Source organism: Chionomys nivalis, chromosome 6, assembly GCF_950005125.1.
Source record: "Chionomys nivalis chromosome 6, mChiNiv1.1, whole genome shotgun sequence".
Classification (NCBI taxonomy): Eukaryota; Metazoa; Chordata; class Mammalia; order Rodentia; family Cricetidae; genus Chionomys; species Chionomys nivalis.
This window is the reverse complement of record NC_080091.1, coordinates 93,490,521-93,517,979: the sequence shown is the minus strand read 5'-3', so window position 1 is coordinate 93,517,979 and position 27,459 is coordinate 93,490,521. Positions and strand designations below refer to the sequence as shown.

Below are 27,459 nucleotides of genomic sequence, written 5' to 3'. Positions count from 1 at the left end.
TCGACGCCGCTTGCTGACGTCATCCGGGGCGACCCGCCGCGGGCGGGCGAGCACGCGCAGTGGTGTCTAACAGCCGTTAGCTAGCTGGGTGGAAACTCAACTGGCTTTACGGTGTAGCGTGTGTGTGTGTGTGTGTGTGTGTGTCTGTGTGTGTCTGTGTGTGTGTTGTGTGTGTGTGTCTGTGTCTGAGTGCGTGTCTGTTAGGTTGCCTGTATGTAGAAGTGTATGTGTCAGGTCGACTGCTTGTATGTAGCAGTGTGTGTGTGTGTTTTAGGCTGCATCCACATATGTGCATTGCGTGTATATGTGTTGTATGTATGTGTCAGGATGTCTTCATGTGTGTAGCAGTGTGTGTATTAGGTTGTTTGTATGTGGAAGTGTGTCAGGTTGCGTGTGTGCGCATCATGTGCGTGTGTGTTGTATGTATGTGTCATGATGTAGCAAATTCTTCTGTATATTTGTTGCTTTATCAATTCTTGTTTAATTTGCATAATCTGGTTTCCATACACCTTGTCTAACTGCGCTAATTTCCGTTCCGTTTCTTTTCTCATTTTTTGCATTATACCAGGTTTTCTGAAAAGTTTTCTTCATTTTTATTTTGGAGTTCTTTGATTGTCTCCATGAACTGTTTAATTTCTATGCAACATTACTTCACTTTTTGCTTAGAACCAGCTAGTTCAAGGTTTAAGCTTTTGGTTTCTTGGTCTTTTTTTGTTTTGTTTTGTTTTTCGAGACAGGGTTTCTCTGTAGCTTTGGAGCCCGGAACTAGCTCTTGTAGACCAGGCTGGCCTCGAACTCAGAGATTCGCCCACCTCTGCCTCCCAAGTGCTGGGATTAAAGGTGTGCGCCACCACCGCCCAGCGTAGATAAATCCCAACACACATGTCAGATGTGTTCCAGCTCCAGGGGATGTGACGCTCCTGTCCTCTGAGGGCACCTGCTCGCATGTGCACACCCTCCCCTCCCACATAATTAAAAAATAACAAAAAATATCTAAAAGAGTTCGAGGCAAAGTCAGGGAGAATGAATGACTTAGATGTTGCTATTGCTGTGCCCAGATTACAACCCCCAGAGAGACCACCAGAGAGGCCAGACTGCAATAAGTAAGGTTTGTTAGCATACTGTGAACTAGTTCGGAACTCGTCTCCAACCCTCATTGCAGTGAGGTAGAGAGGAGTTAGAACCCCTCTGTGGGCTTAGCTTTTAAAGGCAAGAATTACAAGAAGGCCTTTTGAAGTTGCTTTGGCACGGGAGCAAGGTCTTTTACTCTGTCCCATCCTTCTATGTCAGCTAGTTCTTTGTTCTTAGAGCAAGGCCACACTGTTCTGAGTCAGGCCACCTTTATCAGCCTGTACCAGGTGGCCGGGCGTAATTTCTCAGGTGGGAGGGGGGAAGGCCACTATCTTCCTGGGAACAAACTAGTCTGGGTTTTTATTTTTAAAACATTTTGCTAGAAAATTCCTTCTCGTCCCTTGAGAATAAAGGGTGAGGGTCTCACAGCTATAATCATACAAGTGAAAAAGTAGGCATTGCGTTTATTCAGTGGAAGAGGAACAAGGAAAATAAATAGGTAAGTCCAAACATTATGACTGAAGTAGGAAATTATGTCTATGCCTGATGGTTCCTTTTCTTCAGAGTCAAGAACCTCAATGTTGGGAGGATGGACTAATATAGGTAGGAGGTAAACAGAAGATAGTGAAGGAAAAGGCTCCATCCATCCATCCATCCATCCATCCATCCATCCATCCATCCATCCATCCATCCAGAGCAGTGACGAGGATCAAACTCAGGGCCTTTTGTCTGTTCTAGGCTAACATTTTCCCAGTGGGTCACAGCTTCAATCCATCCAAACCAGACTATCAAATGTAAGAACCTGTAACCTTTAGCTTTCTTAGAAGAATAAACATGCAAATTAAGGCTATAAAATTATTTTATTTCAAATGTGAAAATATAAAAACTGCTTGCTTGACACATCCAAACTTTAAGGTCTATCTTAATCAATGTACTCAAACTCAGTTGAGATAATATTCATAGCAGACACAAACATATAGAATTGTAATCCTTAATCCTGGGGGAAATAATTACATCTGTTACTTGATCAAAGCAGAGGACTGTAATGTCCAGTGCCATGAACCTCACCAAACCTCTCTGCCCCAGAGGAGGATTGCTTAATGACAGTTACAGGCTTCGAATGACCATGGGTGGTGACTGGGGAAATGGCCAGAGACCTATTCCTGGCCAGAAGGACTTGAGACTTGAAGAACGGCTTGTTGGGAGAACCCCAGGAAAGATGCCTTCAGGCCTGTAAGAAAACGGTCATCTTCGTCTGATTGCTGCCAGAGCTCTGAATCTGTGGACCAGTCACAGCCATCGTGTGAGCAGGCCAGAACCAGTGCTACAGGCTGGTGAAAGAAGCTGCTCCCTGATGATGTGCCCATGGGAACAAGTTCTCAGTGGGATTATCAATGTCCTCACCTAGAGGTTTCTGTTGCTCACAGGCCAAAGCTTCCCAAGAGAAGCAAGAACTAATGGTGTAGAAAAAGTAAACACTAGATGATTGTGACGTGTCGGGTGTTTCCAGAAACTTCTTGCAATCAACCAACCGTCTCCTTTACAGTCATTTCCAGACTTATGCCGTCCCTTCCCTCTCAGGGGTTGGCACTGGTTTTCTGTGTGTTTTTAATACTACCCCACCCAGCCATCTGCCCTCTCACAGATGGTTTCTGCAGAGCAAAGCGAAGAGGCACAGGGCCAGTCCTCTTCATTTTAGCTTCTCTCAGGTGTCAGCAGGTGTAGGTCTTTTACAGCCAGTGTGAAGTTGTGGCAATGAACCTTTCCCTGCCGGAGCCACACTAAGGCTCCTGACAGAGAGATTTGACAGTCTTCTGACCAAAATGCTACTTAAAAAAAAAAAAAAAAAAAAAAAAACAAGCTTTAAAAAAGCCATGGCATAACCTTCGCGTATTTACCTCTTGGTCATATCAGAGGCATTCCTATACATTCCTATTTTTAATAATCCCCAAAATAGTGCATGCAAAATGCTAAGTATCATTTGGCACATGGTGCCGTTAACTGTCATCACCTCCAGGGTTCGACTTAGATGAAATCACTACACTCTACCCAACACTGACTGTGCCCCAGTCGTCCCGAGGCTCTTGAGCTCGGCAACAAGTCGGCCTTCCTACACCCTTGTGAATAACACCCCTGCCCCTCTCATCTCAGGGTTACTGTATGTCTTTTATTTTCATAAACAAGCAGCAATTTTAGCATTTCTTATGACAAAAAACCCATACGAAAAGGCAGGCATTCCTAGAGAGCTTCCTGGGCGGAGAGGTTTCTCTGTTAAAGCTGGCAGGGTCTGGTCATCCACCATCTTCAGGGTCTCACCGTTCAGTTGGACAGATCTACAGGAAGGAGAGACACGCTTGAGTTAGGCAGGATGCACATGCACTGTGGCCCCGACAAAAGTTGCAAAATAGTTTTAAACCAAGGAGGACTTCGGCGGCAGCTGGTGCTGTTATTTGTATCTCAGCAGTAGGTAAGTAAGACCAGGTGTTCGACAAACTTCAAACTATGGTGGGAAAGTAACTGAACCAGAGAGAATCCGGCCCTTTAGAGAAGCATGCACAACGGCGCACCTATTTCCTCTGCTGTTCCAAGACAGCGTCACATCCTCTAGCTCAGGCTGGAACTTACTACACAACCCCGGCTGCCCTCGGACTCCTGGTGACCATCCTACCTCCACTACGCCTAGGTTCTTCATTTTTAAATGTTTTTTGTTATATATAATAATTGACAGGATTGATAAGTTATTTTTATGCCACTCATGGAATACACGTGACGCATGTATAATAGTCATCAATCTGCTTGTATACAATAAGCACTATGAAGATGTTATATACACCATTTTTCATACAAATAAATGTAACAAGCCAGGCCTGTGGTCCTAGCACCCAGGAGGTGGAGGGAGGAGTTCAGAACCAGCTTTGACTACACAGCTTATTCAAGGCAACGGGAGACCCTATCTTAAAAACTTCAAAAACAACAAAACCTAGCAAAAGTAATCCATTATATCATCTTACTTTTAATATCTCGACATTCATTCCATCTTTCTATGCATATAACACATTTTACTTTAACTACAATGGGTGTAATGTACATATTTTCTTCTTTTAGATTTATTTATTTCACATGTAGGAGTGTTGTATCTACACACCAGAAGAGGGCATCAGATCCCATTATATTTACTGGTGTGAGCCATCATGTGCTTGCTGGGAACTGAACTCAAGACCCGTGGAAGAGCAGCCAGTGCTCTTAACCACTGAGTCCTCTCTCCAGCCTTGTATATATTTTCTTAAAACTTCATTTCATTTAATACATCCTAATGTTCGTTCACATCGGATGGTATCCATCAACTATATTATTTTAATGAACACACAGGATTCTATGATATAAATTCATTAGTACATTTACTTAATCCTCTACTTTTAAATACCTTGTTTCCATGTGGCATTATCGTCTTTTTCTTTCCTTTCTGAGAGGTTCTTTCTTTGTAGCTCTGGCTGGCCTGAAACTCACTGTATAGACGAGGCTGGCACCTCACCTGTGGGCCATCCCCCTGTTTCTGCTTCCCAAGTGCTAAGATTACAGGTGTGCATCGCCAGGCCTGGTTTGTATTTTTCGTATCCTGGTTCTTATTTTAAAGCTCTTCACCTCTTCTTTTCTAAGACCGAATCTCACTATGTGGCTCTGACTGGCCTGACACTTGCTCTGTAGACCGGGCTGCCTTGACCTAACAGGTCCACCTGCCTCTGCCTCCCCAGTGCTGGGATTAAAAGTGTGCTCCACCACTTCCTGCCCCACCTCTCATCCTCACTAGGGTCAGGGGGTAGAAACTGGTTCCACATAACCTTCGTTAGATGCTCAGCACCCAGTCCCACGACTCAAGACATCCTAACAACATGCCTCAAGTGTGCCAGGGGCTACCACCACGTCTAGACATCCTAACGACATGCCTCAAGTGCGCCAGGGGCTACCACCACATCTATTCTAAGGTGGATTCAGTCTACGGGCTTTGGTTTTGTTTTTATGCTAACATATCACATCAAGTTTATATGAAGTAGGGCAGGAACTATGACCATCTTCAGGAAACCCCAAGCAAAAATAGGTCTTGAAAAATATCCCCGAATGGTGGTAGTAAGAGTGTTCAGATGAAATGAAGGGCCGTTTGAGAATGCCTACCAAAGCCGGGCGGTGGTGCACGCCTTTAATCCCAGCACTGGGGAGGCAGAGGCAGGTGGATCTCTGTGAGTTTGAGAGCAGCCTGGTCTACAGAGTGAACACCTGCCAAAGTCCTCGGATCGATTCAGTGTTTTGCTACCTCAATTTGAAGGGAAACTTGATTACTATGACTTAATAGTGCTGTGTGAGACAGGCACACAGAGACTCCCCCTGCTCTGGCTGTGGCGTTAATCAGCTGACGTACAGCCGTGCTCTAAGGAAGGGTGTTTAAGTGGATTCAGTGGTGAGGATAGGGTTTTATCTGAGCAAAGTAACTGGTTCCACGTTTGGAAGATAGAAACAGAAGGATAAGGAAATAGAAGCTAGGACTGTTGAGATAAATGTTCAAAAAAATTAGTAAACAGCAGGTTTGGGAGAATTGAAGAGCCTTGGGAAAAATTCACCTGAGATAAATATATAAATACTGTTTTCACTTAAAATATTTCATTCGCTAGGCGGTGGTGGCACACGCCTTTAATCCCAGCACTCAGGAGGCAGAGGCAGGCGAATCTCTGTGAGTTTGAGGCCAGCCTGGTCCACAAAAGCTAGTTCCAGGACAGGCTCCAAAGCTACAGAGAAACCCAGTCTCAAACAAACAAACAAACAAACAAACAAACATTTTCATTTGAGGCTGGTGTGTTGGCTCAGCAGCTAAAGCACTTGCTGCAAAGCCTGCCACCTTGAATCTGATTCCCGGGACCCACACGGTGGAAGACAGAACCTCTGCATGCTGTCCTTTGATCCCTGTGCTCAGGAACACACACACACACACACACACACACACACACACACACACACACAATGTATTTAGAAACAATGGAAACAATTTACCTAGAAGCTCATTTCCAGCCGTTTTTCTTACTCTATTCCACTCTCCCAACCCCCCATGACTTCAATGCTGCAGGAGAACCCATCCAGCTCTGTGTGACGTTTTATTCCCCCCCACACATGCCCTTCAGACGAGTGGTTCCATGCCATCGGCTGTCCAAGTATCTTTTCAGAACAAATACTCTAAATGCAGAAGTACTCTGCACTTGATAAACGCCAGCCACAAACCCCTTATCTATAATGGTGTATTGGCCGCAAGATTGCTAGGGCAATGATGGCACCAAGCTTGTGGGAGGAACCAACCACTAACTGATCTGACCCACTCCACAACATGGAACCCACATCGAGACTGCTTGGGTGACCAAGAACCTGAGACTAGGTTCCTAGGGGACCTAGGGACAAACCAAATATTAGTGATCTAAACAAAGAAAAAAGTGTAGAAATAAAATGACTCCTCGTAATATCCTGATACTCTCATTGATCAGCGCCTTCTTCAGCCGTCATCAGAGAAGCTTCCTCCGGCGTGGGAACACATAGAGATGCGTAGCCAGACAGCACACAGAGAGGGAGCCACCTTGAAACAGTCAGCCCTAAAGGGGATGTCTCCATCAAATCCCTCCCTTCAGGGCACCCCACAGAAGAGCAAGGGCAAAGAGGGTGAGAGCCAGAGGGGATGGAGACACCAAGGACAAGGCCTTCTAAATCAACATGGCAAAGCTCAGGAGCCTCCCAGAGCCTGAAACGGCACACACAGGGCCTGCACAGGTCTGTACCAGGTCCTCTGTGCGTATACTATAGCTTCCAGTTGGGGGCTTTTATCTCCTGAGTGTCTGTTCAACTCTGATGTAATAGTTTTTGGTTTCTCTTATAGTTTATTTAGTTATACGTTTTTTAAGATGAATGAATGAATGAATGGAGGCCTGGCCACCAGGGTAAAGGGGAGGGAGGAAATGAATTTTCTGCACGGTGGCACAGCAACCTCTCCAGGGCAGGCCTCACGTCCAGGAGGAGCTGACAACATAATGAACTCCACGCTGTTCTGTGTCCTTTTATTTGGTTACAGTGTGCTGGGTTTTGTTTGTTTCTTTTTGGGGGATGGCTTTATTTTGTTTTCTTAGTCTTGGGGGTTTGTTGTAATATTGGGTTTTTGTGCTTTTTTTTGAGAAAGAACCTAAAGTTGAGTGGATATGGAGAAGATCTGGGAGGACTTTGAGGAGGGGAAGAATAGGATCACAAATATTTAATTTTAAAAGTTGTTTTAAATAATAAAAATTATTTTAAAAATAATCTAAATACACTGAATGGATATGTGAAGATATTTGGGACTACAGATTTTCTTCTAAGACTAGTTTGTGTCCATATCTTTCTACGTTGGCCTCTTCCACGCGTTACACTTGTACAAATGAATATCCATATATAGAATATATGAAATAAAGAGGGTTAGAATGTAAAAGTTGCACCTTTTTCTCTCCATTAAAAAAAAACCCTCTCGCTGGGCGGTTGTGTGCACACTTTTAATCCCCGCATCCAGGAGGCAGAGGCAGGAGGATATCTGCGAGTTCAAGGCCAGCCTGGTCTAAGAGAGCTAGTTCCAGGACCAGCTCCAAAGCTACAGAGAAACCCTGTTGGGGGTGGGGTGGGGAACAAAACAAAACAAAATAAAAACAAAACAAACAAACAAAAAACAAACCCTCTGTATTCTGATAAATGTAAGTAAACATACATAAAGTTTGCCATCAATAAGAAAGTGACTCACTTGGAAAGTAACCCCTCGGGTCCAGGCTTTAGGAGGTACTTGTCCACTGGCTTGTTAAACAGTTGGTAGGGCAGCTTCACGTGCTTGGTGACATTATGCAGGTTCAAGGCATACAGAGTTAAATCTCCGTCCTGATATCTTGGGCTAAAAGCAAACAGGTTAATTTAGTTAATTATTTGCCTGACTTATATATTGGAGAACTTGAACACTGACGCAATCAGAGATACTGAGTGCCCGTATTTGTAACGGTGGTGGGACCTATTAGCATCCTTTCCCAGGAGGATGTTAGACCAATCTTGTGGTCCTGTTTTGAAAACAAGGAAAGAACTGTTCCTCACATCCCCACCTCCCGAGCCGGAACACTAAGAGCTTTGCTCCTTTGCCACCGTGAGCTCCAGAACGCCATAGCCAGACCACATGTTTTTATGTATAGGAAGGTTTAATGATAACAAGATCTACAGTGAATTCCAGTTATAAACTGTTTAAACAAGAGCTATTCCTGGTCTTATAAAAAAGACTAAACTAAGCCTGGGCCGCTCTTCTGGAGGATCTGGATTCATCCCCATAACCCACAAGGCAGTTCACAACTGTTAAAACTCCAATGTCGGGATATCTGATGCCCTCTGCTGCCCTCCAGGGCACCAGGTACAAACATGGCACACAAACATATACAGGCAAACACCCATACATATTAAATAAAAATAATTTAAAAAAAGACTGAAATGGGGCTGGGGAGATGGGTAAGCTGGTAACATGTTCTCTCGATCTCCAGAAACCCTGTGGGAAGCTGGGTAAAGTGGCTCGTGCTGGTCATTCTCGTGATGGCGTCATGGCAAGGAGAGACATGTGACTCTCTGGAGTGTGCGGGCCAGCTAGCCTAGCAAGCCTGGCAAAGTTCCAGGCCAATGAGAGACCTTGTCTCTAACAAAAGGTGGATGGCACGTGAGGAAGGACCCTGAGGTTACTGACTTCATCATGCATACACTTGTATGTACATGCACACACGTGAACACACAGTGCACCCCGTATGTGAACATGCGATATCACACAAAATTAAGACAATTGAACAAAGGCCAAGTGTGGTGGTGTATCCCCTTACTCAGATCTGAATTCAAGGGCCAGCCTGGTCTACATAGCAAATTCCAGGCCGGTCAAGACTACCTAGTAAGATCCTATTTCAGATAAAAAAACAAACAAACAAAAACTACATCTGTGGTCTTTTTCAGAATTTCCCTACTTCATACCATGACCTTCACTATTCAGAGTCCCCAGTCACCAGGAATGGAGGACACTAGGTGGCCTTTGGAGCTAGTATAACCCGGCTGCCATGACAGACTGAAACTCAGATAAGGAAAGCGCTGGGGTTTGGGGAACTCTTTCTACCTAAAGTCAGAGTACAGGACTGGGGACATCTGCATGGCCTCTGGCTCTAGAAACTGTGGTCACAAATCAAAAATATTGTTTTTATTTGATTTACTTCTGGGAAGGACACATGTGTGCCACATGTGTGGAGGTCAGAGAACAACTCCTGGTTCTCGTCCACCACCTGTGGTGTCCAGCTCAGTCCCTGCAGGTCCTCGACCTGCTGAGCTCTCTGCTGGCCCAGTTACAGCTTTAAAAGGAATCTCTGAGTTAAAGATGTTAGGTTTATTTACTTGTGTGCATGTGCACACAGGGAGGGCAGAGAACAATTTTCAGGGTCGGTTCTTTCCTTCCACTGCGTGGGTCCCAGGGGTGGAGATGGGGTGGAGATGGGAGGCTTTGCCGCTGAGTCGTCTCCCCAGCCCTTTCTCAACAGAGACTGTTGTTATTGTTGATACTTTTCCCTACCTTGGTAAATAAGGAGATCAACACAGCCACAGAGTTGGATATTCATACTTATTCCTGATCACAGGTACGCATACTCCCTCAAGGGATCCACTGCTCATCTAAACGTGGTGATATTTAACTTGTGTGCCACCCCTAACGAAATTCAGGATATGTTTTCACTGTAGACTCTAACAATTAAAATCCTTAAGTAAATCTTTGCTGGGTTGCAAATGTCTATGCTGAAACAATTGGTTTGTTTCTTTAATCTTTAATTTATTTTTGTTTTTCAAATTGGGGTTTCTCTTTGCCTTGGTTTCCTGGAACTTGCCTTATAGACCAGGCTGGCCTCCATCTCAAGGATCCACCTGCCTATGCCTCCCAAGTGCTGAGATTAAAGGTGTGCGCACCACTGCCTGGCTTGATTTTTTTTATTTATATGTTTTTTTTTTTTTTTTTTTTTTTTTTTTGGTTTTTCGAGACAGGGTTTCTCTGTGGTTTTGGAGCCTGTCCTGGAACTAGCTCTTGTAGACCAGGCTGGTCTCGAACTCACAGAGATCCGCCTGCCTCTGCCTCCCAAGTGCTGGGATTAAAGGCGTGCGCCACCATCGCCCGGCTTTATATGTTTATATAAATATAAATATGTTTATATATACTGTGTGTCAAATGCCCTAAAACTAGAGTTATAGACAATTTTAAGTCACTGACCGGGTCCTCAGTCAGTGCGCAGAACTGCTGAGCCATCTCTCCAGCCCCTATTTAAGCAACTGTATGTGTGTGTGTTCACGTATATGTGTGCTTGTGTGTATGGTGGCTAGAGACGACATTAGATGTTTTCCTCAGTTGCTCTCCACCTTTTCTTTTTTTTTTCTTTTTTGAGAGAGGGTCTCTTGTAGGCTTGGAGCTCACGAATTCAGATAGACTGGCCAGTCAGCACACCCTGGGGCCCTTTGGTCTCTTCCCAGTGTCAAGACTACAGGCATACACTGCCACATCCAGATTTTTCTATGTGGATGTTGGATACTGAAGTTGGGTCCTCATGCTTCCGCTTCCACAGAAGCACGTCCCCGGCTGAGCCACATCTACCCAGCCCTGCTAGAAGTCTTTGGAAGTTAGATTCTGGTATCACGAAGACAAAAAAGAAAGGATAAGGAGAGGTGAGATCCATTACACAGCTAGCGGGCATCTGGGGTGTTGGACAGGAAGTTTCCCCGCTTACTAATCTAGACTTGCTGTGTTTTGTACTTACTGGTGGGTGTTTGTGCAATGGAGATACACTCGAAGTTTGCTTCTGGCTGGGCCCTTCACACGCACCATTAGCACCTGGGGACCTACCAGTTTCTTGAACAGAAGAGATAGCCAGTAATCCTGTCATTCGGGGGAGGGATGGAAAACAGATCTCTGGTTATTTTCTTATTCATATATTAACAAGTTGAGTAAATAGCTATCCAACAAGAGCATGACAATGGTTCCAGAGGTATCTATGAACACAATGAATGGGATACGTTCTGATCCAAATAAATCAACTCTCATAATATTTTCAATAACAAAATTGAAATATTGGCTAAATATATTTAAATCGTTCCCTTAAAAATTATTCTTAGAGTCAAGTGGTGGTGGGGCACGCCTTTAATCCCAGCACTCGGGAGGCAGAGGCAGGCAGATCTCTGTGGGTTTGAGGCAAGTCTGGTCTACAGAGTGAGCTCCAGGACAGGCTCCAAAGCTACACAAAGAAACCCTGTCTTGAAAAACCCAAACAAACAAAACAAAACAAAAAGAATTATTCTTAGAAGGGCTGGAGAGATGGCTCAGCAGTTAAGTGCACTGGACGCTCTTCTACAGGACTTGAGTTCGGATCCCTGAACCCACATGGTGTCTTACAACTGCTTGTAACTCCAGTTTCCAGAGAAGCGATTTGAAACCGCTAGGTATGAAGGTGGTGCCCACGCACAAATGCAGGCAAAACACCCATGCATAAAAAATAAAAATATAAAAGCATAAATGTACCATTAAAATATCCTTTGAAAAGTCGATCTTCAAATGTCATCTTATATGTTTACATATTTTCCATTTATAAAAGACAGGATCATGTAACTCAAGCTGGCTTCAAACTCAATATTAGCTTTAACTTGCTTTGCAAAACATCCATCCAAATATTTAATAAAATGTATAACATACTCTTAATAGACGATATTTTATTTTTATTTATATTATTATCATTATCAATTTTTTTGCTTTTGTTTTTTCAAGGCAGGGTTTCTCTGTACAACAGCTTTGGCTGTCCTGAAACTAACTATGTAGACCAGGCCAACCTCGAACTCTCAGAGACCAGCCTGTCTCTGCCTCTCGAGTGCTGGGATTAAAGGTGTGTGTCACCATCACCTGGCAAGTGGACAATATTTTAAAAGTGATTCCTGATTCTTAATTTCTTCTTTTGAGTCGTGTGCACGTACTACACACACACACACATGCACTCACACACACATCTATGCACACACGTGCACACACGCCCATGCACTCACATGCATATGCACACATGGCACATATGTCCATGCACACACCCCCAGGATGATCTGTAAGGGTTCTCTCAGCTAATTGTGCCACACATGGCTCTTTTTTTTGTTGTTGTTTTTGTTTTTCGAGACAGGCTTTCTCTGTAGCTTTGGAGCCTGTCCTGGAACTAGCTCCTGTAGCCCAGGCTGGCCTCGAACTCACAGAGATCCGCCTGTCTCTGCCTCCCGAGTGCTGGAATTAAAGGCGTGCACCACCACCACCCGGCTCACACGTGGCTCTTTACTGTGGGGACTGACTATTCTTAGGAGGTTAGCACAGGGCCTAGAGCAGACGGTGGGGTCACTTACAGGCAAGGGCTCGAAGTTCTCGTCCACCAAGTGGTAGCTGCCTGCTCCAAAGAACACCTGCCTCATCACCACTTCTATGCCCATCTGGGCCGACACGCCCAGCTTATCCAGCCACCTGGGACAGAGTGACACACAGTGTCTTTAGACTGGAAAGCAACGTCATTCCACTCTAATCACACACAGATCTGGTCATGTGTGTGGGAGGAACCAACAGGAAGCTGCAAGGATAGCATTAATTACAAATAAGTCATTCAAATGAGATGTTGAACAAGGGAGCACACGCACACCCTCCCGTATGACAATATGCTCTATCGAGAATGACATTAACAAGCCAGGCGAGTTTCCTCCAGGGCGAGACGACTTCTACAGAGCAGAACGAAGCTCCCACCCCTGAAGACAATTCCTCTTCTCGTTCCTGTGTTCTTGCTCCTCTACCCCACAATGCATGCAGACACACACACACACACACAGTGAAGGCAGCTGTCAACAGAGGTAAAAATATGAGCCACACAGAACTACAACCAAACCTCTATGATCATCTCCTGGCACCTTCAATGAACATCAACTCTTCATTCTTTTCTCAATCCCTTGCACCCTCATGAACACTGAAGGGTTTGTGTTTTATTCTTACTTGTAACAAGGAAGATGGTGGGAACAAAAGAGTAAAAATGGAAGAGAAAAAAGCCCCAGGAGGCTACAGGATGAAGAGCATGGGGACAGTGAGGCGCTGAATAAGCAACCCCTGGTCTAAAGCAACCACGCTCATGCGGTGGACAACGAGAAGTCACAGACAATCCTGGCGTTCACAGGTCACCCTCAAGGGTGATGTAAGTGCTTTAGGACTAAACGTTTGAGAGTCTGCAGTGCTGCTCTGTGCACATTGAGCATCCTCAGAGCCGGAACTCTGGGTGACATCCCCCCCCACACACACCAACCTTTCTTTCCTCTCTCCTCTCCTTGCCTGCCTTGTCTCTTTCCTCACAGGATTTCATTTGAACCCCTGATTCTCCTGCTGTGGGTTTCTACATGTCAGGATTATAGGCAAGCCTCCACCCCTGGAAAAGAGCGAGCTTTCCTAGAGAGGGACCCTGTGTGGTTTGGACCTTAAATGACCTCCCAAGGCTGCTGTGTTGGAGCTGGGCCTCAGCTCTGGTGCTTGTGTTAGGTACCACAGCCTAGTCAGAAGAAGCAGACCCTTCCAAGGGTATCGGGTCCTCCTGGTTCCTCATTTCTCGTTTACTTCTAATCACCTATGAGGTGAGCAGTTCTCTGCATCATGTGCTTCTGCCACAGACCCAAAGGCAACGGGACCCCGGGGCCAAAGGCTGAAACCTCTAAAACCAGTCACAGTAAGCATTTTCTTCTCTTAAATTGTTTATCTTGGGGGTTTTCACAGCCACAGAAAGCTAATTAACAAGGATTCTTTGACTTGTTTTTAGAGCATAACTTTCTTTCCTTCGTCCTCCTGGTTGTCACTGTCATCATCCTACTGCGGGTTAAACCTTGGGCTCTGAGCATTCTAGGCAAGGGCTCCATCCCTGAGCTATAGCCGTGGGCCTCGGTTACTTTTTGTGTTTTGAGACCTCAGTTGTGCAGTCTGGCCTTGAACTCACTCTGTAGCCCACCCAGTTAGATCTTGAACTTGCAATCCTCCTGCCCCAGCTTCCCAGAATCACAAATGTGTGCTGTCATGCCCACCCAAACTTCCTGAAACAATCCGTGCGTGCAATAGTTGATTAGAGACACAATTAAGGATGTCCGACAAGGTTTAGCAAACCATTTCAGACAAAAGCGTATGAGTGTTTTTCCTGTTTGTATGTCTGTACACCAGGAGCATGTCTGGAGTCTGTGGAGGCTGGAAGAGGGCGTTGGATCTCCCGGGACTGGAGTTAGAGATGGTTGTAAGCCACCACATGGGTGCTGGGACTCGCACCCCAGTTCTGTGGAGTGTAACCAGTGTTCTTAACCACTGAACCATCCCTCGAGCCTGGAAAATTCCTTTTTTGTAAGACCTGGCTGTCAGGAGCCATTCCCCCCCCCCCAAAATTATTATAGGGATCATTGCCCTGAGAAGTTTGCAGAGGGCTCCACTTCCCAATTGTATTGAGAATTGTTTTATTGACAAAGCCTATCCCACTCCCAAATTAACTGTTACTAGAGAGCTATCTGTTAGCGGAACCCGCCTCACACTCTAATTATCCAGAGAACTAGGTGTGTCAACTTGTGACTTCCTGACCAAGGAATCGTGACCTGACCGATCATAACCTCCTGGCCAACGACCTTGTGACCGGCTTGGACCACAAGGCAAGATCCCGTGCTCCAGCCCCACAAGCTCCTCATCCAGGGGCTATATAAGCTGTAACCATGACTCTAATAAACGGAGGCTTCGACAAATCTGCCTAGCCTCCTTCTTCTCACCAGCCCATGTCTTTCAGGTGGTACCTCTCCGTGACCCTGGAATAACTGACTGCAAGGTGGGTTACAGACCCTAGACAGAGTAACTCGCCAAGGCGGTCTACACCTGGCACAAAATTTTAGGGCTCTGTCCCAGAAGTTGTGTTTGACGTGGGTTTCAGTTGACATTAGAGGATGGGGAAGAGTCGGAATCTGAGCCCAAAGCTGGGCAGCATTCACTCACAGAAAGCCAGCAGCAAAGGTGTCGGACAGCGAGGGTGCTCCACCGCCGTAGGCAGAGCTCGTTTCTCCCAACCAGACCTTTTTGCCGGGTCGCATTTCCTTAGTCACCTGGGGAACAAGGAGAGTTCCAAGAGTTCCACAGTCACTGCAAGCAAGTCAACCCCCTCGGTGCTGAATGTGAACAGCACGCAAGCTGCGCCTCTCCAGACTGTTAGTTACAGGTGCATTTAGAATTGCTCAGGTCTTCGCCAGTATCTTTTATGAGCCTAGTAGGCTATAGAAGGAATATAAACAAATATGGTCTGTAACAGTTCATTCTACTGAAAGGCCATTAGAAGCATTTTAATTTCTAATTACTGCAACTAAAAAAGATACAACGCTAAGGAGGAAACCAGGGAATAAGATGCAGTGCTTACCCTTTGAAATGTATATATAAAAATATATATCTCCACAGGCATCGTTAGACTACAACCCAGAGACTGGTATGGGTGAAAAATTTAAAGAGACTATTACCTTTAGAATTTTTTGTGCAGATAAAATAAACGTGTCCAGCACATCAGAGCTCAGAAAATCTTCTTTGGTGGCAATGCGTCCATTCAAGTAGTAGCTAAATTATTCAGGAAAAAAAGTGTACAGTTTATTTCCTGCCGTTAAGTCACCAGGTCTGACCATTGTTCTTCTTCCTACCCTTTTCCACTGCTGTTGTTTTTACAAAGGCAGAAGTCATTCCAGAGAGGAGCTAACGTGGGGAGGGGCCGTTTTAGCCTAGTGACTCTAAGGCCCCAGTGTTACTTATTCTGTGGCCAGCATGGTTTTACTGCTTTTGTGGCTCATGGCTTAGTTGGCCATGTGCCTCCATGTTTGTAGAAACTGCCACAGTATTTAAAACATTACTCCTTTGTTCTGCTAACATTTAAAACCCTTGTGCATTGATGTTCAAGACGCTGCTCATTTATTACTTGAGCTTTGAAAAGTCAGTCTGCAGCCAGGCAAAAATAACTTCCTGAAAACTGGCAGTAAGTGCGAATAGAATGGGCATGGTACTACCTGCCTTCAACTCCGGCACTCAGGAGGCGGAGGCTCGTGGTGCTACCTGCCTTCAACTCCGGCACTCGGGAGGCGGAGGCGCGTGGGTCTCTGGGATTTCAAGGCCAGTCTGGTCTACAAGGAGAGGTCCAGGGCAGTCAGGGCTAAATAGACTTTGTCTCAAAAAAAGCAAAACAAAAACAAACAAACATAAAAAAGACAGGGTTTCTCTGTGTAGCTCTGGCTATGTCTGGAACTCACTGTGTAGATCAGGTTGGCTTCAAACTCAGAGATATACCTGTCTCTGCCTCCTGAGGGCTGAGATTAAAGGTGAGTGTTACTCCCAAACCTCTAGAATGTTTTTAATATTATTTGTTTATTTATTTAGAAAAAGAGTCTCACTCTGTAGCCCAGGCTATCCTGGGACTCATGATGTAGACAAGGCTGGCCACAAACTCACAGAGACCCACTGGCCTTTGTCTCCTGAAGGCCTAGACTAAAGTTGTGCATCACCACACCTAACTGATTTTTAGTCTTTATGTGTAAACATATGCTTGCATGAGTTTATATGTACCATATGTGTGTAGTGCCCTTGGAGGCCCAGAAAAGGGTATTAGATCCCCTGGAAATGGAGTTACAGGCTGTTGTGAGCTGGGAACTGAACCCAGGTCCTCTGCAAGACCAGCAAGTCCAGCCCATTAGCTGCTGTCTGTCATGTAACATATCCCATAGGCATGCAGGGTATTAACAGAAGTCAATAATGGGGACATTGTGTCAGTGTGGGTACTTACTGATGCCACGTCACTGAGTCGATCGCTTCCCCGCCAGCCTTCAGGAAACTGGAAAGGAAGATCCACAGCAGGGTCACTTACCCTCAAACAAGCAGATGCAGATTTCCAGAAGCATTCCATTCCCGGGAATGACTGAGTGTGTGTCTCAGGCGACACAGACGCCCTAGTCATAGTTCTGGAATTTTCAGCCAATGTTTCCTCTTTCAGTAAACAACGTAACCGCAAACTGTTTACTAATGTGGGGTACAGTGGATTCTTCATCCGGGAAGGACAGTTTATCTCCAAGAAAAGTGGTTCTGCTTTCTTGCCAAGAGGGCACCTAAAGCAAAGAAGCCCCTGTCCCTCCCAGAGCTGAAGTCAGGGTCAAGGCCACTGAAAGCCAAGAAGCTAGTGCTGAAAGGCGCCCACAACCACAAAAGAAGAGCTGCACACCACCCACCATCCACGGCCCACAACCCTGCAGCTGCAGCGGCAACTCAAATACCTCTGCAAGAGCCTCCCCAGGAGAAAGGAGCCTGACTCTTTAGGCTAGCATCCAGCTTTCCCTGATCACTTCGTGGGAACTGAAGTCATCGACAAACTCCAGGCCATTGTTTACCTCAAGACCAACAAGAGTGAAGTCAAACCAGCTGAGAGGAATCTCTAGAACACCGATACCCCAGCCAGGCCTGATAGAGGGCACGTTGCTTAACTGCCCCTTCCAAACGCTTTGGGTGCTGTGGACAAAATTGGGATCATCTAATCTGAGTTCAGAGGGCTAATTTTTAAGGTCACATTTTTTTTTCACCATTAGAAAATTAAGATGCCAGGCGGTGGTGACTCACACTTCTAATCCCAGCATTCAGGAGGCAGAGGCAGGCCAATCTCTGTGAGTTCAAGGTCAGCCTGGTGTACATGGAGAGTTCCAGGACAGGCTCCAAAGCTACAGAAAGAAATCCTGTCTTGAAAAACAAAAACAGAAACAGTAGAAGGCACTGGAGTGTGGTGCACACACCTTTAATTCCAGCACTCAGGATGCAGAGACAGGCGGATCTCTGAGTTCTAAGTCAGCCTGATCTACAGAGTTCTGAGACAGCCAGGGCTACACAAAGAAACCCTGTCTCAGGCGGGGGCGGGGAGTGACAGGGAGGAAGAGAAAGTAGTTGCATCCCCCCTCCCCCCAGTCCTACCTTCTCAGCAGCTTAACCGTCTTCCCTCGAGGCTGACCAATGTCAGGACCATAGAGCTTTGCATTTTTGAAAGCTGACTTTCGCAGAAGCTTACGCAATTCAACAAAATCTTCTCCCAGTTGCAGCCCATCGATGAAAACGTGAGCTTTCTTCCAGAAACTGTTGGGCTCTGGAAGACAGCAATGCTCACGTTCACCTAGACATTCTTTATTAAACAGAGCCTACGCAAGCACAAGGCCACAAACAGTTTTCAAACTACAAGCCCAGAATCAAAAGTCAAGAAAAGGTCTGGAGAGATGGCTCAGCAGTTAAGAGCGCTGATTGCTCTTCCAGAGGACCTGGGTTCATTTCCTAACACCCACAGGGTAGCTCATCTGATACCCATACATATATACAGACAGAACACCAATGCATATAAGAAAAGAGTCAAGGAAGGTAGGAACTCCCCTGCCACCCCATTAATAAGGAAGAGAGTTTAGAAACATACATTTTAATTACGGCACAAGGAGGGAACAAACAAATTGAAGTTACTAATAGGTGTTAAACCAATGGGCATTTGGGAAACAGTTTATAGACATTATTTAGTAGCCCGATTTATTATTTACCTACAAGGAACAAAAGAAAACGAAGGGCTAGAGACAGCTCAATTGGTAAAATACCCATTTCACAAGCAGGAGGACCGAGAATGATTTCCTAAAATCCGTGTAAAAAAGCCAGACATGGTGGCCCCTTGTCAGACATGGTGGCCCCTTGTCAGACATGGTGGCCCCTTGTCAGACCTGGTAGCCCCTTGTCAGACATAGTGGCCCCTTGTCAGACATGGTGGCCCACTTGTCAGACACGTTGGCCCGCTTGTAGGCCCAGCACTGGAGAGGTAGAGATGGGACGATCTCTGTGGCCTCGTCTACAAGGTGAGTTCCAGGCCAATGAGAGACCATGTCTCTCTTACACACAAACAGGTAGATGGCACCCAAGGAAGGACACGCTCGGGTGTTCTCTGTCCTTTGCACGCTCATGCACATGAGCACCTGCACACAAACACGTACACATGCACGCACATGCGCACACACACACACACCCATATACTTGAGGGAAAAAAAGAAAACAAGAAAGGAAAAGAGTGGGGAGGGAGAAGAATTTCCCGTACAGAGCAGGGCCTGTCCTACACAGCTGTGCTCATTAAATGTCTGCATCTTATTTCTGTATGTCATATTTAGCTTTATTGCTTGATGCACAGAAAATTCTTATACATTTTGAACAAACCTGACTAATCATTAGCATATTAGTCAGAACTTTTAAATTCCTTGAGACTGGAGGGATGGCTCCGCAGTTAAGAGCACCGACTCTTCTTCCACTACTTTTCCACATGACCTGGACCTGCCTGGCGGCTCACAACTGCCTATAATCTATCGTGGCAGCTTCTAGCAGCCTGAGCATACAGTGGAGGCCGGAGTGGGGTTTGGAGTGTATTAACTATTTTTGTTGCAATAACTGAAAGCAACTCATGGAAGAAATAGTTTCTTTTGTTTTTATGGTTCCAGGGGTGAAGCACGGCAGAAGGTGGCCAGCACAGGCAGCCGAGAGGTCACATCTTAGTCGCACACAGAGAGGAGGGGTGAGAGAGACTGAATGTGGGGTGCTTCCTCTAGCAAGGCTCCACAAGCAGTTCTTCCAATAGGGGACCAGGCTGCACACACACCGCAGCCAATGGGGGCAGCTCTCATTCAAACCACCACACGGAGATGACCTGACAGACTAAGAAACAAAGGAAGAGAAGGAGAAGCAAGCCATCACTCTCACAGTTTCACTGGGTTCCGTTTGCTAAGCACAGTACATTTAAAAGTCTGCGAAGCCCAAGGGAGTCTGGGAGCTGGAGAGTCCGACAGCCCCAGTTGTTTTTCTTACCTCAGAAATGACATAAGGGTGTGCTCGCAGAATGGCTCAGCTGGGCAAGCATTTATACATGGCCCTTGCAGAGGTGGAAGGAGAGAACCAACTCCACAGAATTGTCCTCTGAGCTATACAGGTATGTGCTGTGGCCCATGACCTTCCCTGTCACACACTTAACAACCTAAAAATGTGAAGGGGCAGTGTTGAGGACAGGGTTTCTCTGCGTAGCCCTGGCTAGCCTTGATCTCACAGAGATCCACCTGCCTCTGCCTCCTCAGTGCTGGGATAAAAGGTGTGAGCCATCACCACTTGGTTCAAGACACATTGTTTTAAAAAAAGAAAAAGAAAACTTAATGACCAACATAAAGGCAGGGTGAGGGCTCCGGGAGCATGGTGCTGGCTGTGGGAAGCAAGAGGGCCTGAGTTCAAATCTTCGACATCCACACGAAATGGTTGGTGTGGGAGCCAGCCTATAATCCCATTGCTGCAGGACAGAGCTGGGAATCCTAGGGCTCAGAGGCTGTCCAGTTTAGTTAATAATCACCAAATTCTAAATTCAGTAAGAGACCCTGCCGCAGACAAGGTGGAGACCGACAGAGGACACACCTGACCTGACATCTACATGAGCGTGTGCACATGCATGGTGTGCACATGGCGCATGTGTACACACACACACATGCACTTGCATACACGTGCACACATATGCGCTTGCATACACACATACATGCACTTGCATACACATACCCACATTTGCATACACACACACTTCACGCACATGCACACACAGACACACACACTCAACACACCCATAGACTGGAATTGGGATCCAGAGGCTCTTTCTGCTGATGCAGTTCCTTCCATTGCTGAGCACGTGCGTGAATGTGTCTAGGGAGGAGTCTGTTTACTAACATGGGAAAGAATATCAAAACAGGACAAATAACAACAGCGAGGGAATTCCTTCATGAATGAAAGGGTCCCAGGTACGTACCGTTGCCCAGTTCCCAGGAGATGTTGTAACCCTTGGAAGCGCAGTAGTGCAGGAGCAGCTGAGCGTTGGAGCTGTTCCACCGCAGGTCTGGAGTTCTTAGTAAAGCATTGAGACCAAAGATCAGGTCTAACCCAGAGCACTTCGCAAAACTGTACAGCATGTCCACCATGCTCCCTGGGAGACAAATGGTGGTGTTTAGTTGTGTTGGCACCGCGATGAAGACTACCTCCCGACTCGTTCTTCATGGGTTTTCATTCCTAATAAATGGCTGTCATTATGCGTAAGCAATGACACAAGTGGACATGGAAATCAAGAGAGAAAAGCCTTACTGGGGTCTAGCCCAGCTGGTAGAGCAGCTGACTATCATGGAGGGGACCTGGATTCTTCTATTCGGGAATCAAACTTATTATACAGCCTAAGATGAGCTTGAACTTCAATCCTTTGGCCTCCATCTCCTAAGTGTTGGGATTGCAACTTTTTACTTTTGTTCTGAGAGAGTCAGCAATACAATTTTAAGATTTTAAACTTTTTATTTTATGTGTCTAAGCAACCACCCATACGTGCCTGCATGTATGTCTGTGTACCACCACACACATGCAGTCTTCAGAGGCCAGAAAAGGATGTTGAGTTTCCTGGAACTGGAGTTACAGGTGTTTGGGAGCTGCCATGTGGTTGCTGGGAATTGAACCCAGGTCTTCTGGAAGAGCAGTCAGTGCTCTTAACCACTGAGTCATCTCTCCAGCCTCAGCAATACAATTTAAGTGTGCTCTTTGAATTATAGGTGTACTAAGCCTCTGTGTTTTTCATACAAATTCTCCAATCATTATTCAGCAGAAATTCCCTCAGAAACTCTTCTAGTCTGGAAACAAACAAACACCTCTCTATCTGGTAAGTGTCAAAACTTCCTCCTTAAAAGCAGCCTTGCTCTATTCGGCTGTGATGTCTTTGGCTCGAATGGCCTTCATTATCACCATGCTGAAGCCTCATGTCCAACGCTGCTGACGAAAGGTGCTGAGGGCATAACTCTGGCGAGTGTTAGGTGTGGTATTTGCGGTGTCAATCAGCAAGGGGTGACACACACTGGGATTTGAGACACTCTGGAGTGCACTAGGTCTTACAGCCTCAGCTTGGGACAGCCTCAGCTTGGGACAGCCTTGAGCTTGGGATCACAGAGCACATACATACTCGCCTTCCTATGAGGTCTAAACGGCACCAAACAGTGTTGCCTAACTGCACAATTTGTTTGTGGTGGCTGTTCCCCACAGTTCTTAGTAATACATGTAGACCAAAGAGCAAATGCAGCCCTAAGCACTTAGCAAAAGCATAGAGCTGACTCTAGAGCCTGCTGCAAACTATAGCTCGGTTGCTGCAGTTTCACCCACGATGACCTGCATGTCGCAAAAGTGTGATGTGGAAAGTTTTCTGGATCAGAGATCTGCCAACCGAATCAGATAGGTTCACCTCTCTCACTCACAGACAAGAACAGGAGTGCTGTGGAACAGGCAACATGTATTGCTCTCATTGTTAACAAAAAACTGATTGGCCAATGGCGAGGCAGGATTTCCAGGACAGAGAGAATGCTGGGAAGAAGAAGGGTGGAGACAGACAGACAGAAAAGAAGTAGGACATGTAAGAGAGGTAAAAACCATGAGTCTCGGGGCAGCACAAAGATTAATAGAAATGGGCTAATTTAAGTTGAAAGAGCTGGTTAGTAATAAGCCTGAGCTATCAGGCGAACATTTATAATTATAATAAGTCACTGAGTGGTTATTTGGGAGCACCTGCCAAGACACAGAGAGGCTCCACCTACATAGCAGCAACAGGTCTACCCTCCAGGGTGTGGACCTACAGTCCCCAAATGAGGACACATTTACAACAAAGACCAAGGCTGAGAGCCAGGCTTAGTGGCATGAGCCTGTGATCCCAGTACCTGGAAGTCTAAGGCAGAAGAATCAAGAGTTTGAGGCTAGCCTGGGCTACAAAGTGAAACACTATCTCAAAGAACAGCAACAGAACAAACATGAAAACTTTGAGACCAACTACCCACCCACCCTTTACAGGTATAAGGCACCGTCCCTGTCTTTCCCTTATCATTCCCAAGTGTCTCGCATGCTTGCTGGGCAGAGTATCTTCCACTCGTGTCTCTCTCTGCCTCTGCTTCTGTATTCTTCCAAATGGACCGGGAGCTTATGTATGGTATACATTCCTTAATAACACAGCAAACAGTAATAGCTCCTAGCACAAAGAAAATATACTTCTAAGTTCAAATACAGGCTTAAAAATCAATATAAGGGGGCCAGAGATACAGGCACAGCAGGTAAAGGAACTTGCCACCAAGCTGACGACCTGAGTTTGATTCCCCAGGATCCATAAGGCAGAAGGAGAGAACCAACCTCTGTACGTTGTCCTCTGACAGTCACAATTCGATATTCTCTCTCTCTCTCTCTCTCTCTCTCTCTCTCTCTCTCTCTCTCTCTCTCAGAGAGATCTTTGGGATGACCATAAGGCAGATGACACATTAAAGAAACAGGACAGGATCTTTCCCTTTAGTTTACAATATAAATGGTCATAAAGGCATTCAGCATGGGGCTGCATGCTGAGGGGGAAGGAAGGAAGGAAAGGAAGTGGACTGCTGGCTCTTTAAACTGAATCAGTAGAAAAGGGCAACTGTCCTCCTGTAGTTTGTCCTGAACCGGATCTGCAACTTCTGCCTAAACAGGTTTACAATTCAAATGCTTTTGTCTTTTACTTAAGACAGTAATTCTCAACCTGTGGGTCATGACCCACTTCGGAAGAGTCTAGCAATCTTTTCACAGGGGTCATGCAAGATCATCGGAAAACACAGATATTTACATTACAATTCATAACAGTATCAAAATTAGTTATGAAAATAACTTTATGGATAGGGGCTCACAACAACATGAGGAACTGTATTAAAGGGTCGGAGCACTAGGAAGGTAGAGAACCACTGACTTAAGCAGACTCAAGAAGACCTGTGTCAGGAGAGCTACCTGCATTTTCTAGAACACCCCATGTGTGTATGCATTTGTGTGTGTGTGTGCATTCCATTGCTGCCAACATAGTAACCGACTATGCTATGCCAGTTACATGATGGGAAGAGGCGGCTATCTCTGCAGAGACGGCAGAGATATTGCAAACCTATAGCCTTGGTAACATAGGATGCATCCTAGCTAATCTGTTTCAGAAACTAAAGATGCTTAATATGGCCCCTCAAAATGGAAATCCACTCATTACCTGACACCGTGTGGTCTCCTCACACACCCATATCACGATTTCTTACAAATAAGACCATACCACTGCGGCTTTCTAGTTCTTTCTGACATTCCTGTAGTGGAGTCGAGATGGCCAAACTTAACTCAACAACAAATCAAGCTTAGTGACATGTCTGAGAAGTTTCCACTCCATTTAAGAAGGCCAGGGTTGGGGCTGGAAAGGCAGCTCAACAGTTAAGAGCACTGGCTGCTCTTCCAAAGAACCCAGGCTCTATTACAGCCACAAGGCAACTCTCACCTGTCTAACTCCAGTTCTGGGAGTCAGATGCCCTCTTCTGGCCTCTGCAGGCACTGCATGCTCGTGGTACACAGACACACATACAAGCAAACATAAATAAAGAATGCCAGAGTTTAGGGAACTGTATTATTTGTTACCACATAATCCATTTTTGCTTTGTAGTGTTTTTTTCATTTTGTTTTTTGTAGGTTTTTTTGTTTTACAAGTTAGGATTTCTCTGTGTAGCCCTGACTGTACTGCAGAACAGGCTGACCTCGAACTCGGTGAACCACCTGCCTCTACCTCACAAATTCTGGGAGCAAAAGTGTGTGCCACCACACCCTGCTCATTTTTGGTTTCTTATATATCACATTTTCCTTTACTTTATATATAAAAATATATAAAACTAAGCATTGATCTGATATACTGAAATTCAGGTGGTATACAGCAAACCTTACAAAGACAGGTAAATTAGTTTCTGTACTAAATAAACATGACTAAGAGATACTGTGAGTTTGGCTTCAGATGCAATAAAGCACAAAATCATAATGAAGTTCATGATACAATTTTTTTGATTTCTCAATACTACTAAAAGTCATATTTATACTATACCATATTGTATTTAGTATACAGTAGTATACGTCTGACATGTACACACCTTAATTTAAAAGTTTTGAGGGCTAGAGAGATGGCTCAGCAGTTAAGAGCACCAGCTGTTTTTCCAAAGGACCCAGGTTTGATTCCCAGCACCCACATGGCAGCTCATAACTGTCTGTAATTCCAGTTCCAGGGGATCTGACACCATCTCACTGACATATGTGCAGGCAAAACACAAATGCACATAAAAGTAAATATGTCTTTTTAAAAGAGAAGAACTTACTGCTTTAAAATGATAATTATCTGGCCTCCAGGCTGCAACATTTTGGCTGGTGGCAGTTACTTTCTCCCAAGCGTTCCCTGCGGGTCGGAAGGACCTCCTTCCAAGCTCCGAGGTCCTCCCATCAATCACGAACGCCACTAAACTAACGGTACCCAGCGGTGCTGTGGTAGCAGGCATGAAGACGGCCTTAGCCTGCTTGCACATGGCCAGGAGAGCTCTGGGTGCCCTGGTGTGCAGTGAGTTTTTGAAAGGAATCTTCCCCAGCCCCCAATCAATAGTTCTCAATGGTGGTCCTGAATATCAATCGAGCACATTACAGACAGATAAGCTGTGACTGGGCTTTGTAACATTTGCAGAGCCCTATAGATCAGTACACAGATTAAAGAGGATCTTTTGAACTAATCAATGGGCTATGGTTTCCACTTAAGGTCACCAGCTGTATTGGTCCCTAATGTTAAGAAAGCCAGCCACCACTGAAGGCTTGAAGCCAGCGTTAATGTCTCTCTCCTCTTCGGCTACAGAAGTCCTAGATGGTATTCTTCCAGAATAAGGCTGCTTCACCAATCACCTTATTAGAGCTTCTGGATAACTTGCTGTGGTTACGGCATGCGCTGTTGCCCTCAGGTACCCTCAGCTCCTTTAACCTCTTGTGTAGCATCCTTTTTCCCCTTCAAGGAACTGAGGAGCACTAGTGCTTGCTCTGCCTTAGACTTTGAGCAAAGGGAGTGCTGTGGCTACTTTGATCTTCCATCCTGACCACTAACACCTCCTCGATAAAGCTGTCTGGCTTTTCTATCATCTGCATGCTCACCGGAGTAGAACTTCCAATTTTCTTAAAGAACCTTCCTTTTGCATTCAGGGCAGGGCCAATTATTTGGTGCCAGGGGCCCAGGGTTCAGTCTGCTTCACTGTTCAATAAGCCGACCTCACTCAGTGTTCAATAGGTCGTCCTCACTGTTTAATCTGGATTTTGACCAAGAGTGAGCAATGTGTGACTCCCGTTTTTCCCATCTGAGTACTCAGAGGCCACTGTGAGCTGTGACTTAAACCTCGATATGCTTGTTCTTAGGAAAGAGGGGGGTAAGAGAGAAGGGCCAGGAAACAGTGAGTGGGTGAACCAGCCAACAAACACACATTTATCAGTTAAGTTCATTGTCTTCTTTGGATGCACCTCAAAACAGTTTCAATAATAACATTAAAGATTCCTGGGTGTGGTGGCACATGCCTTTAATCTCAGCACTCATGAGTCAGAGACAGATGATCTTCTTGAGTTTGAGATCAGTTTAGTCAACGTAGTGAGTGCCAGGACAGACAGGGCTACATAGAGAGACACTGATTCAAAAAACAGACAAACAAGAAGCATCTGGTTATGACAGCTCACACTTGTCATCTCAGAATGCCCCAAGCAAGAGCATCAGACATCATTATTTAGATGGAAACATTGCATAGTCGGTGATGAATGCTTGCTTCATTTAAAGTCTTGTAGGACAATGTATGTCACCCTACATTGAATGGCTAGAGAGAGAAAAAAAGACAGCAAAGGCTGGCGTAGATGTGGGAGAAAGGGGACACGCAGTATTTATCCACTGCTGGTGACAGGGCAAACGGGTGCAGGAACTATGGAAAGCAGTGTGCAGGCACTTAAAAAAAAACTAGAGATACCACATGATCCAACTCTATGACTCTCGGGCTTATATTCAAAGAACTCTGGGTCCTCCTGTAGATACCCTCCTCATCACATCCATCACTCTGTGTCCTCCTACAGATACCCTCCTCATCACATCCATCACTCTGTGTCCTCCTGCAGATACCCTCCTCATCACATCCATCGAATTCTGGGTCCTCCTGCAGATACCCTCCTCATCCACATCCATCGAATTCTGGGTCCTCCTGTAGATGTCCTTCTCATCCACACCCATCGAACTCTGTGTCCTCCTGCAGATACCCTCCTCATCCACATCCATCGAATTCTGGGTCCTCCTGTAGATACCCTCCGCATCCACATCCATCGAATTCTGGGTCCTCCTGTAGATGTCC

At 45.6% G+C, this 27,459-nt stretch overlaps 1 protein-coding gene across 1 annotated transcript in view; it reads right to left on the bottom strand.

Annotated features, from left to right (window-relative positions):
• Nucleotides 1–2,925: 2,925 nt before the first annotated feature.
• Hpse (heparanase) overlaps nucleotides 2,926–27,459 on the bottom strand; it is a 39,366-nt gene continuing 14,832 nt past the window's right edge. Inside the window, exons 4-12 of the mRNA XM_057772172.1 lie at nucleotides 21,033–21,206; nucleotides 18,155–18,323; nucleotides 16,986–17,033; nucleotides 15,682–15,775; nucleotides 15,170–15,276; nucleotides 12,532–12,646; nucleotides 10,920–11,038; nucleotides 7,865–8,008; nucleotides 2,926–3,404 (exon numbers count right to left, since the gene is read on the bottom strand). Coding sequence (XP_057628155.1) covers nucleotides 3,245–3,404; nucleotides 7,865–8,008; nucleotides 10,920–11,038; nucleotides 12,532–12,646; nucleotides 15,170–15,276; nucleotides 15,682–15,775; nucleotides 16,986–17,033; nucleotides 18,155–18,323; nucleotides 21,033–21,206 — 1,130 coding nt within the window. The 3' untranslated portion in view covers nucleotides 2,926–3,244. The remainder of the gene's footprint in view (nucleotides 3,405–7,864; nucleotides 8,009–10,919; nucleotides 11,039–12,531; nucleotides 12,647–15,169; nucleotides 15,277–15,681; nucleotides 15,776–16,985; nucleotides 17,034–18,154; nucleotides 18,324–21,032; nucleotides 21,207–27,459) is intronic.